Source organism: Sceloporus occidentalis, unplaced genomic scaffold, assembly GCF_023333645.1.
Source record: "Sceloporus occidentalis isolate IW3139 unplaced genomic scaffold, rSceOcc1.0.p SCAF_154, whole genome shotgun sequence".
Classification (NCBI taxonomy): Eukaryota; Metazoa; Chordata; class Lepidosauria; order Squamata; family Phrynosomatidae; genus Sceloporus; species Sceloporus occidentalis.
The window spans coordinates 1312420-1324919 of record NW_028317134.1 but is presented as its reverse complement, the minus strand read 5'-3'; the positions used below and the strand labels follow the sequence as shown (position 1 = coordinate 1324919).

General features: G+C 41.4%; 1 protein-coding gene across 1 annotated transcript in view; it reads right to left on the bottom strand.

Moving 5' to 3' along the window:
* Positions 1-12500, bottom strand: part of LOC149280543 (protein FAM171A1-like) — a 45796-nt gene that overhangs the window by 15366 nt on the left and 17930 nt on the right. The window contains exons 3-4 of the mRNA XM_089500400.1: positions 10886-10978; positions 3248-3406 (exon numbers count right to left, since the gene is read on the bottom strand). Of these exons, the coding sequence (XP_089356526.1) occupies positions 3248-3406; positions 10886-10978 (252 nt within the window). The remainder of the gene's footprint in view (positions 1-3247; positions 3407-10885; positions 10979-12500) is intronic.

The window sequence follows — 12500 nt, the reverse complement described above, 5'->3', positions numbered from 1 at the left end:
AACAGGATTGCGGAAAGCGAATTTTAGCCTAGTCTCCAATACTAAATATATTGTTTTCTGCTCTTTATAGGATAAACTGTGTTTTCTACCCTACATGGAACACGTGGCCAAAGGACCCTTAGTTATAATCGAGCAAATACGGTACTAAGACGAGGTTTTTTCCCCCCCAAAATACCCCTTGTCTTATAATCGGGGTCATCTTATAACCAGACCTCAAATAGGTCTGACTATGAGACTAAGATCCAGATCCCCCGCGGCGATGCAGGGGACCTGGATCCTCCTCCCCAACTTACCGGTGCTTCTGAGTCCCGGTGCTTGGTCCGGGCAGCGTGCAGAGCTTCCACGGCAGAGGGAGTCGTCTACGCGATTCGCGCAGAGCTCTACACGCTGCCCGGACTAAGCACCGGGACTCAGAAGCACCGGTAAGTTTGGAGGAGGGAGGGAGTGTTAAATGGGGGGGGCATAAGGCATTTCTGGAGGCAGAGTGCTCTGTGAAATGCCTTTTAACCCCCTTAATGCCACTCTGCCTCCAGAAATGCCTTTTAACCCTCTATACGCCACTCTGCCTCCTGAAATGCCTTATACCTCCCTATATGCCACTCTAAACCATAATATGCCTTTTAACCCCCTAAATGCCAGAGTGGCATATAGGGGAATAAGGCAATTCTGGAGGCAGAGTGGCACATAGGGGGTTAAAAGGCATATCATGGGGCACAGTGGCATATATGGGGTATAAGGCATTTCTGGGGCAGTGTGGCAAGACTGGGGGCAGATGTGCATAACTGGGGGGGCAGGTTGAAAAAAAAAAAAAAAAAGGAAATAAAAACAATATTTTTCTCAATCATAGCTTTTATTATCAAACAATTGTTCACATAGTTTACATGAATTAACATTTACTGGTAAAACTTTTTTCCTATAGGGTCGTCTTATATTCAGGCTCTTTTTCATAAATGAATATTCAGATTTTGGGGGGGGTCGGTATTTGTCTGGAGCAGACGTTGGCGTGTTTAATAATGACCGTAAAGATATTCTTCCCCAATATTAACACGGTCCGGGAGTTATACGCGCTGTTACGGGGGCATGCGTATCCATGACCAAGGCTCGAGCCTTATAAATAAATGATACATTTTGAAGGGGTAAAAGCCAATCATTCTTTTTCGGGATGGATTTCCAGTAAATGTTTTTTTAGGAGCCAAGCCAAAAACTGACCCAACGAGCAATCGTTACTCAGGCAAATGATTGGGGATTCTATTTTCTGAAAGACGGCTGTAATAGGCGCTCAGCGGGATTCACCAATTGATCTTTCCGTGCCCCGCTAGATAAATGCATCGGTATGTGAAGGCACTAACCTACGGCTGGGGGGGAATAAATGAACTCAGCTGAACTATGATCTGTTCTCTCTTTAGCTGGCCAACTAAACACACAATATTATACGTGATTTTCTTAACCTAAACAGTGGCCCAATGTGTTATTCACTAAATTACTTTTTTTAAGCAAAAAACATTTTTTAAAATGTATATTCCTTAATGATTTGTTTTAATAAAAAAATAAAAAAAAAGGTGGACTGCTATGTACTATATATGCATAATGTGATACCAGTGATTAGGGTACTGGATCATTTTATCGCAGTTGGTAACGCATCCCGGTAGCGCGCAGCCAAAACCCGTGCCTGCGATTAACAAATGGTTTACATGAAGTCACTTTATTAGACAGCAGACTGACAAATCTGAAGCTTTATCTCCTTAGCAATGCTCCACGGCTTCGTAGATACAAACGCCAGAGTCATCAGAATGATACAATTAAGGAACAATTAAGAGAGATGAGCCTGGGATTTGGTATCTAGGGGATCTAATAAACCTCCCATGCGCAGAAAGAGCTCCTTGTGACTAAAGGAGAATGTTTGGGGCAGAGTTCCCGCGGTTTTCTAAATAAAATACAAGTGGAATGAGAATAAGCGGTTGAAAGCGATCCCTGCCCTGCGTACACATCCTCCGCTGCCAAACGCGCCCACAGAATGCCGCAGTATTACCAGACACTAGGCCTCCGATCCCGGGAAGGTAACGTTGGCACCGGTGATGCAACAAAAGGGTAACTTAACGCTTTCACAAATTAAAATGTTGGCTGGAAATGGAAACTACCATCGATAAACTCATGTAATCCTGACCCAGGCAGACATTTATGGCCTCTCCCAATTACTAGAGAAAGTTCATTAAATGGTTAAAAACAAAACAAATACACTGTTTTGAATCAAAGTTTCATGAAAAGCTATTTAAAAAGGGACTCCCCAGCCACGTTTTAATGGTCCCTTTGAATTCGCTGCTTCTCCAGGTCGTCATGGCGGGGTCCTGACACACCCTACTCCTCATTTCCCCTTTAAATGGGGGGCTTCCCACGATGTCAGTGGCCGGAGCCTACAGGTTCCCAGTTATGTCCATAGGCATTTTCCTCTTCCCGAGCCAAACATCTCCCTGCACACGAGACACTCTCCTCCACTCCGTTCAAGCACTGGCCCGGCAGACACTGGGAGCAGCGCTCTGGTCACCGCGCACGCTCGGAAACTGATCCCCCCTTCCTGGGAACACTTTCTTGCCATTGAGGAGGCGGGGGGGGGGGGGGCTGCAAGGCTGCAGTTTCTACCTTAGGCGTGTAAGTTTTTGTTTCTGGAGAATGAGTATAAACGTACTCACAAGGTGCTTTAATATACATTCTTATTTGGAAGAGCCGTCAGCGACACTAAACTGATATCTGGCGATGTGTACCGTGATTAGGCGTTCTCCATATCGTCCCTCTGATGAGTATACGGTGCAAGAACTGAAATGGGAACTGCCGCCATCACATATTTACCCATGCTAAAGCGCTGCGGAATCTGTCGGCACTTTATAAATAAAGTATAATAATAATAATTACAACGGCTGATACTTCATGTGTGAATCAACGTAGCCGTTTTTCAAGATGAGACCACCCTCTCACCACACACCGTCTCCGCAGTCTCCATCCTCTTGTTACTGTGTAACGTGGCTCTACACCTCCCAACGACCCCTCAGCCCAACCGTATCTGCACCATCTATCCAAGGAGGCGCAACAAGACAATCGCTCGTTGCAGCGACGGCCTTAGTATTTCCAGCCCTATTTCTGTATGAACCTCCTTACTAACACAGAAAGACGCTGTGGAGACCACCCGTCACTACACGGTGGGGCCGACTCCACACAAGGGCAGCGCATTTACCAACACTGACCACATTATTACCTGTTACGTTCCCATACGAGCCCAGCAGGTAAGGAAAGCTATCGACTTCCGACGGGCTACTCGCGGCCGTCAAAAACGCTGTAAGATCCTTGTAGGTGGCGTTTCCCGGGAGGCTCAGCGCTCTCCTCTCAAAGTGAACTCGAGGCCGCAAGCGGGAACCTGCGAAAAGATTAACAATTACTGAACCCAACGTCTAAACAACAACGCGATAACCCTACCTGCCACCGATTTCAGAGAGCAGACTTCTCACAGCACCATAAAGTATTCCGTGTATTTGCTTCTATAATTCATATAAAGGTTATTTGGGGAATTCGCTGTGTTATTAGAATTTGTGTTTTTGAGCAGCAAACGCATTTCTGAGTTTATACATTTTATAAAAAGGTAACCAACACCTTTTGGGATGCCCTCTGATTGTTATCACTTTTATTAACATGTCGGACCCTGTCCCCAATCCCATTCTAAAAAAGCTGGATTACAGATTTTGAAAAGGATGATATATCACAACTGCAATTAGTAAGGAAGTTTTACTTTACCAAGAGGGTTGTAGATACGTGGAACAGCCTCCCATCAGAAGTTGTAGAGGCTAATGCAGTGAGGGAATTTAAACATGCATGGGGTAAACACAAAGCTATCCTGAATCTAAGATGAGATCAACGACCGATTAAGATCTGAGTCTTCACGGTAGGAAAAATGGGCAGACTGGATGAACTGAATCGCTCTTATCGGCTGTCAAGTTCTAATGTATATACACAATATATATATATATTATTATTATACACACACGCATTTATAATATAGCAGATCAGAAGAACGAAAGCCACCATTTGCTTTATGACCACAGACAAAGAACCCCCTTTTTGTGATCAGAAACTTCTGAAATGTGCTTGGAATAAGCAAATAGCCAATCGAGGGTTAAAACACCCCAAATATGGCAACCGAGTGACGAATGGAGCCTGAAAAACAGCCAAATAAAAGAAAATCAATCTATTCAGCCAACGTCTTTCAATACCGATACTAAGCTCTGCGTAAAGATTTAGTGGGGAACTACTTGGCAGCGCGTTTACAGCTTCTACAACAACAACAACAACAACAACAACAACAACAACCGCTGCAAACGGCAGCCGGTAAAACGCATTCGTACGAGGACAGCGTTCAGCAGCCGGCAGGATCCCCAGACTTTACGTAGCCGCTGTTTCTTTAACAAGCGATGTTTAACTTTGTATTAAAACTGTACACCGAGTTACATATTCAAACCGGCTTCCTACTGAAACGTAAAAGATACTTTACAAAAATAAACCAACAGGACACACAGAATCGGACAGCAGATAAATACTTCTCGGCCCTCTAGGCTGCCCAGTTTTCCCTGATGTAAAGACTCTGATCTTAGATTCAGGATAGCTTTCTCTCTATCCCATTCATGTTTAAATCCCCTCACTGTATTAGCCTCTACCACATCTGATGGCAGGCTGTTCCACTTATCTACCAAAGTTCAAGAAGTTTTTTTTTCTTCTCATACTTATACTAAAGTTCACATCTGTCACACATCAGTACAGAACATGCGCCATGTTCTCTGGGTCCAACAGCTGAGCACTGCCAAGGGATTTGGCTCTAGTAATTATTAGTTCAATTTCAGTTGGAAAACAATAGCCTTTTCCCAGATGAATTGAAAGTTTTTTCATTATCATCGAAGGCTGCCAAATACCGTAACCCTTCCCTCCTGCGTAAGAAAAATCACATCAACGTCGGAACTTCAAAATCAAGGTAGAACCACCTGCCCATCCGCACCTGGGACGCTACAAATTTGGGTTTTAAGCCTCAAAAACGGATAAGCTGGCGACAGTGATAGCCAAAGCGTTAACGAATTCACCGGATATTTTCCTTATTTTTTTTTAAGTTGACCTCATAATAACTTTATGACAATGACATCCAGATGTGGCCCAGAAAGCCAAGACACGACAACATCCCAGGAACTTCACAAATTAACATATGGTTCACACATTACCAAAACGAGGATGTTTAGGAAATAAATCTTGCCTCTCCTAGTATGAAGGGCTTTTAAGGGGGTTGGTGTGGGAAGACAGAGTGGAAAAATCATTTCAAGTTGGAATTTTCATTCGGCCAACTCACGGTCGTCACACGGGTCATCCCATCACCAAAAATTAGTGGTTACATCATAAAAAAGACTGCCGGCTTTAAAACACCCACTGGTCTCTTTATATGAGGCCAACTGACACCCCAGTGCCCATACAGCCCCACCAAAGAAAAAATGCTATCCCAGAACACTATCCCTTTAACACTATCCCTTTAACACTATCCCTTTAACACTATCCCTTTAACACTATCCCTTTAACACTATCCCTTTAACACTATCCCTTTAACACTATCCCTTTAACACTATCCCTTTAACACTATCCCTTTAACATTCGGTTATATTTGAGGAGCTCAACTTGAGGGAAAGGACAAGTAGCAGAGAGCCTCGTCTGGTAACGCATTCCAGTTATAGCATTAATTCTGATCTCTGACATCATCAGAATGATAAAAACGGCGTATGCAGAGTAATTTACACGGGGAGAGGGAACAAAATGCTGTACCCGGGTAGAAAAAACACTAGCGCGCTTTTAGTGAAGGCAATTAAATGTGTTTTTTTGGTCTTCCCAAACCTGTAGAAAGGGACAGTTCTCAAGGTCGACTCCAACAACAGGTCTTGGGTGTTTGTTTTTTTTTACTATATCGCAGTAACTTAATCTTTCCATTTACAGTCACAAGATTCTTAGAAAAAAGAAAAAAAAAAACCCGCCAGCACCACAAAATCCCACCGCATCTCCATAACTTTCCAGCATGTGATATTTTACATTTTATTTTTTGTTTGCAAGGCTGTACCTTTTCAGAAGCTCCTGGTGTCAAATATTAAAACGAGAACTAATGTTTGAAGGTCACTGTGACCCTCACCTTGTGACCTTATCCATGCATAATTCTATATGCAACACAATAGAACACAGCACATAATACATGCCTTAAAGGCGCACTGCACCCATCATACGCACTAATGCACACGACAGCACGGTGCCCCCTTTACATTAACGCCTTTTCCCCTAGAAATGTTAACACCGTTTCTTTTTATTATTAATAAATGCGCTCCTTACTGTGCGGAAAATGACAAAGAATCAATAATTCAGAAAGAATCCACCTTAGCAAGAGTATAATTGCTGGAAAAGGCAGCGATCATAATGCTTTAACCCTTTCCGTGTAAGAGGGTGCACAGTATAAAAGCTCTCGGTTTGCCCATCTGGCGTTGAAAGGATTAATTAATGACAATGTCCTCATATTGCGCCTCGATTATAGGATATCAGCCTTATTAATGTGCAGCCATCTGCCCAAGGACCACAGCTACAAACATGCGTTGTAAATATCTAAAAGGAGAAAAAAAATTAAAAAATACATTGCGCATGCACAGTATGCATTTGTTTCATTTAATTTTATCTTGACAGCAGCATCATCCGTAGGTCTATGTGCGTTTCTGTGGCTTTGGGTCACCAGATGGTATACGCGGCAATTAACAGGTTTATTATTATTTATTGTTTTATATAGCGCCATCAAATTCCGTAGCGCTGTAAAATGGGTAGACAGGACAAGTAGCATATAACATAACAATTTGACACAGGTGAGGAGGGCCCTGATCAAACGAGTTTATATCGTGAAGACAATCAATGCAGACATCCGATAATATCTGCGTCTTCTGGTTTATAGAACTGTAGACAGACTCAATATTCATTATTCTACAGAGACTGGACAACATTCATAACGTTCATTTATAATATCTATCAAATTATCTGACCCTATAGGGTTAAATGTAATAGTTTTAAAAATGCGATGCGGTCTTCTTAAATATCCCAAATACGGTATCTCTCTACATTCTTATATAGGCATTTTCAAACTAACACTGGTTAGTAGCCTGTTTCTTCTATTCTATGCGTTACAATAAGTAGACGGGACATACACGGTGTCGGTATTATAGGGAGTAAATTAGATTTAAAGTGATTAGGACTACATGTCATTTTGTATTTAGGATTGGAATTAAAATTAACGCGAATACTTTACATTTTTAATTTTTTTTATTTATTTTGCATCATAAAAGTGAATCAAATCACCCTAAAGTACCTATGACCTCATCCATATCAATAAACAGTATTTGCGGGGGAAGCATTGGGGCTTAGGCAGAAAATATAAGCATTCAGCAAACTTCAAGAGCAGTATCTTCCGACAGCAACATTTTAATTGTTCCAAATTCATTAAATGAAAAGAAAAACAAAAAACAGGACGTTTGACACAGAACCCCCACCCAAAAAAAGACAGGGTAACAGGGCAGCACCATAATATATATTTATATATTAAAGAAAAAAAAACAAAAACCCAGGAGGTTTTGGAAACCATTGTCTTTAAACCCTAAAGTAAATGAATATATATATATATATATATATATATATATATATATATATATATATATGGGGTAAATAGAAGTATTATTAAAACACCCGGATTGCTGATTTTGCTGACATAGACAGAGACCTGCACCAATTGATTTCCTGAAGAAGCCTAAGGGCGAAACGCGTAGAAAAAGACTCAATTGGACTTCAACCTATGCCTGTATATGCATTTTATGCATGGAAAATATGTGAGTGCATTTCTATTTGGTATACTCTTTTTACCTAAGATACTGCACCATTTTAAGCTTGTTTTTTAGATTTTCACTGAAGAATATTAAAAGCCTCTTTACAGTTCATGTTGATGGGTTGGATTTGCCTCTTTCACTTGTGAGTGCAATATATCATTTTATCACTAATATTGGAAGTACAATCTACACTATATTGTGTTGTTTTCATTTTATTTTTCCCTATATATGTTCCTGCGCCCCATACATCCCTGGTTTATTTGCATTCTTACACTTTGAGGAAGAGTGTAGTTTGGGCAGCTGCGGTCCAATTAGGGAAGTATTTTCATAATTTTGTTTTTCATTTGCACCTTACCTGAGTGACACGTGATTTTAGTTTTTTTTCGGTTCACGATATTTAAAACACCCATCTACACACACCAGACAAGCCAGAAGGCTTGCTTTTCCCTCAGAAATCTCATGGTGCTTTCACAACCACAAGGGATTCTGGGTAGGCGCACGCAAATAAGGTTAACAATTATCACCTTTGCCTCTATATCCACTATACCATCACCTTTTACCCACCATAACTTATGTAATGGTATATATATTATATATATATATATATATATATATATATATATATATATATTACACACACATATATATATACACACACACACACACACACATACATACAGGTGATGCCCTCACGTTTGTTGCTGGGATTGAGAAGACAAGTAGGAGCCAATTAGAATGTTTAGGAGCGTAGAAAAAAAAAGGGTATATAGTGAGTTAGATAAAAAAGTTACGGCCAGAAGTAACGGTTGCTGGAGATATTTGTTTTGTTAAAACATTCAGAATCCTGGGGAGCGAAAGGTTAACCCAATTTTGGAGCTTGACAAATGAAACAATATTCTATAAATGAAAATATAAATATGAGTTGTTTTTTTTTTTAAGAAAGTAGGTTTCAAATGGCTCTACACAGTTCTGTATCTTACTTGGATGCTTATTCAATGTAAACAAACTGACTCTTATTTATTAAACAGAGCGGTGATAAAAAATGAGAACAATTATCTTTATTATCCCATTTCTGGCAGCAAGTCTAAGTTTTATACAGACCTCGATCTGATGCATAAAGATACACAACCTTATGGAACGTTCCATAAACATTGTGATAATATTAATAGCAATAACAATAAACGTAGAAGGCCCTGATATTCCAGATATCTCTTGTTGCAGTTTTTTTTCTCTTAAAAACTAAATAAATACTAAAACTGGCAGTTCTGTGCCATATATTTTAATAACTGCGTAACCCTGTAATTGAGCAGTAAGTGTAAGGGTAATTTTAAAGGTCACACAGCTGGGAATGGACTCTTCCATATCACAAGATATATCCCTGCTGTTTATATACAGGCGACTTAACGAAGGATATTTTGTTAACTCATGAGGAGCTAAATTTTCCTCGTGTAATAATCATACCACCTGGGAACTCCCCAGGTCTCGCGAACCCGGGAAAAGCGACACTTCTCCGGCCCTCCAGGTCGACACTCAAATCACCCGCGTTGCAGGGTCCTGACATGCCCCACTCCCCGTCCATTTCCCGCCTTAAACGCGATGGGGTCCCACGACAGCAGCGGGTGGTCCTGGCCACATGCCTCAAGGGGAGAGGTCCGGGTAGCCGGAGCCTAAAAGTTCCCAAGGTATGGTAATGATAGAAAAAAATCATCTACCGAATGAAATATATCAAGGGGTTAAACACAGTACAGGGAGTTTCTGTCAAAGTAGCAGAAGCGTTAGGAGAAGACCGCAAAGTCTAAAATTAGAAGGTCAGAACCTTAGCTTTTAATGTCCCCGACAACCCCCTCTAAAGAATAATGCATACTAATGTACCTCGCGTAATTCAATATGCATTCTTCCAAGACAAAATAAAGCACTTACCCAACACAGAAGATGCATCTCTGTTGTAGCAGCTTCCCTCCACCATGATCCAACATTTCTTGCCACCGATTGGCTGCTTTAAGAAGCCAATCAGTCACAGGAAAGTGCTCTCACTGGACTCAATGGCAGCCCTTTCCACACGTGGGCCTGAACAGCCCCCCCGCGCCAGCTCTGACTGGAGGCAAGTATAATGCGCAGGGCATGTACCTGGGGGGGAGGGGGTGTGGAAAGGGGCAGAAACTCCCATGCATTTGCAAAATAGACAACACAACAATGTAAAGGGGCCACACAGCTATCATATGTATTAAAGCGCATACGATGGCTGGAGTGCCCATGAAATGCTAGAATATTTTTATTCACAGAGAGGGTGCTTGATAGGCAGTAGACATAAATAAGACTATCCTGAATAGAAGACACGGCCAATTACCGCGAGAGGTCTTATACATTAAAGAAAAAACAAGACAATTGGATGGCTCAAATTCTATGTTTCTTAGGGTGTGCAGATATAAAGAACTTGGCTGACCTCCTCTCCAGGGACGCCGTGTCCAGTATTAGCTTAAAGAACTTTCCCACATCCAGCGTAACCGTTTTTAGGTTGTGTTAACATAATACAAATGGTGCCGCCCGTGACTCGCACACGTCCCGTTCTCCCTCCATCCAGCTGTGTTTGCTCTTTTTCAAATCTTTCTAACATAATTAGCGTAGAAATCTCTCCCCCTAAAGCATAAATCAGGCTCACAGCTTCAAGAACAAAAAAATCTCACAAACACCACACACGCCATGTTCTATTTATTAGTGTATATCGGCCATAATGAGGTTTACTTTTCCAGCAGTCATTGGGACGTTTGTATCTCCGCACCATCTAAAAACTACATATAATAATTCAACAAACCGTAGGGCAATATCACTGACATATTGGAACATTAGCTGGGGGCTACTTTATCCACACCTTCAGTGGCCAAATCTGGTGAAGGGTCCACATAATATACCACTATTTTGAATTATTGTTAATAATAAAACATTAATCTACAAAGCGAATTTATACAAACCTTGAAATCCTGAGACTATCTGCACAATGTCGTCGTACACCATTAGCGTGGCCGAGTGCTCAGGGAGTAAGCCGAGGCTTAGAGAGGAGAAGACTAAAAGTGAAGAAATAGAGAAGTTAATCAGGGCGGGTTCCGGGCAAAAACACAAAAAAAAAAAAAAAAAAAAACAGCCATAACCAGGCCTTGCTTGCACACTACATTCTTCCCTCAAGTTCAGAGGTATATGGTCACGCTTTGTAGCCCCCCAGCTGTTAATTCCTGACACTGAACAGACATTAGCATCAGGAGGTTTGCAGTTCATAGCTGCCAAGTGTCCCCCATTTTCCTGAAGTGTCAACAACTGGGCTTCTCATTTATTATGGGATGTATACTTTTGAATATTTACTTATGTTAATGCATGATCATCAATTATGCTACATATGGTGCTAGATTGGATTGGCTATCCATATATTGATATGTGCTATTTAAACTCTTACTTTTGATTGTGTGGATAACTTAAGACCTCATTGTGAGGTCGAAACGTTGTTGCCGCCTTCCTTTAATAAATCTGCCTGAGCTGGAACCCCCGAGTGCCTGGACAACTGGGCTTATGTCCTGGGCGTCCGTTCCAGCTAGTGTTCCATTCTCACCACCGGCAAAACTAGGAATCCATACAGGTCACCCCAGTTAGGTGTCCTGGATGTAAAAGTGTTGGTGTAATGTATGAGGAACAGATACTGTTGCTCAGACCTACTTAGTGCCCCCTGCCCATCTTTAGTTAATTATTCTGAAAGTGGAGCTACAAGACCCAAACTCAACTGGGAGAAGGAAGGGGGTTAAAACCAGTGACCATCACCCAGAAGCCCCAATCGCTGCCCAGCCCTGCAAACGTACCCTTCCTCCTACTCTGCAGAATAAAACGCTTCCTAACTAAACGCAGCTTTAGAAACATCTCTGGTGCTTCGCTAGACAGAATACTTAGTTGTTTAAAATGCAGTCTCATAATTCAGGACATGACGGGAACACTTAGTTGGCACGTGACACATTAAAACCCACGTGGTGCTTCTATGCAAATTCAACATTCAGAACAAACGAGATCTCCTGAGATTTGCTGGCTTACGGTGCCAGTTAATGTTTTGTCTTATTGGAACAGCACCTTTAAAATTACGTGAAGCGAGACCTATATATCAACAGTCTGGCTGCTTGCCAGCAAAATATCGCATTGAGCAGAATTATTTATTTCAAACGTTCAATTATTCCACTTTGTGGAAGACGGGCAAGTAAAAGGCTTTCAGTGGCAAACTGCGCGGATTTCAATGGATATAATTAGCTCAGAATGTTAACCGAGGGAAGTTCTATTGTCTTTATTCCGCCCCTACACAAAGCAGCCGTCACAAGTCATTCTCTGGTGTTTCCATGAACTAAAGAGACGCGATCCCCAGCAGAAAATCGACAAAATTCCCAGCAGAAAATCTATGCTACCGATATTCAGTCATATTAACCGCCAACGACAAAGAAAGAAAGATCTATGCACAGTTTTGCAACAAATAAACAGAGAAAATACCAGTATAATGTAAATGCTATATATAAAATAATAATAAATACTACAAGGATCATAATAAATAACGGAGAGGAC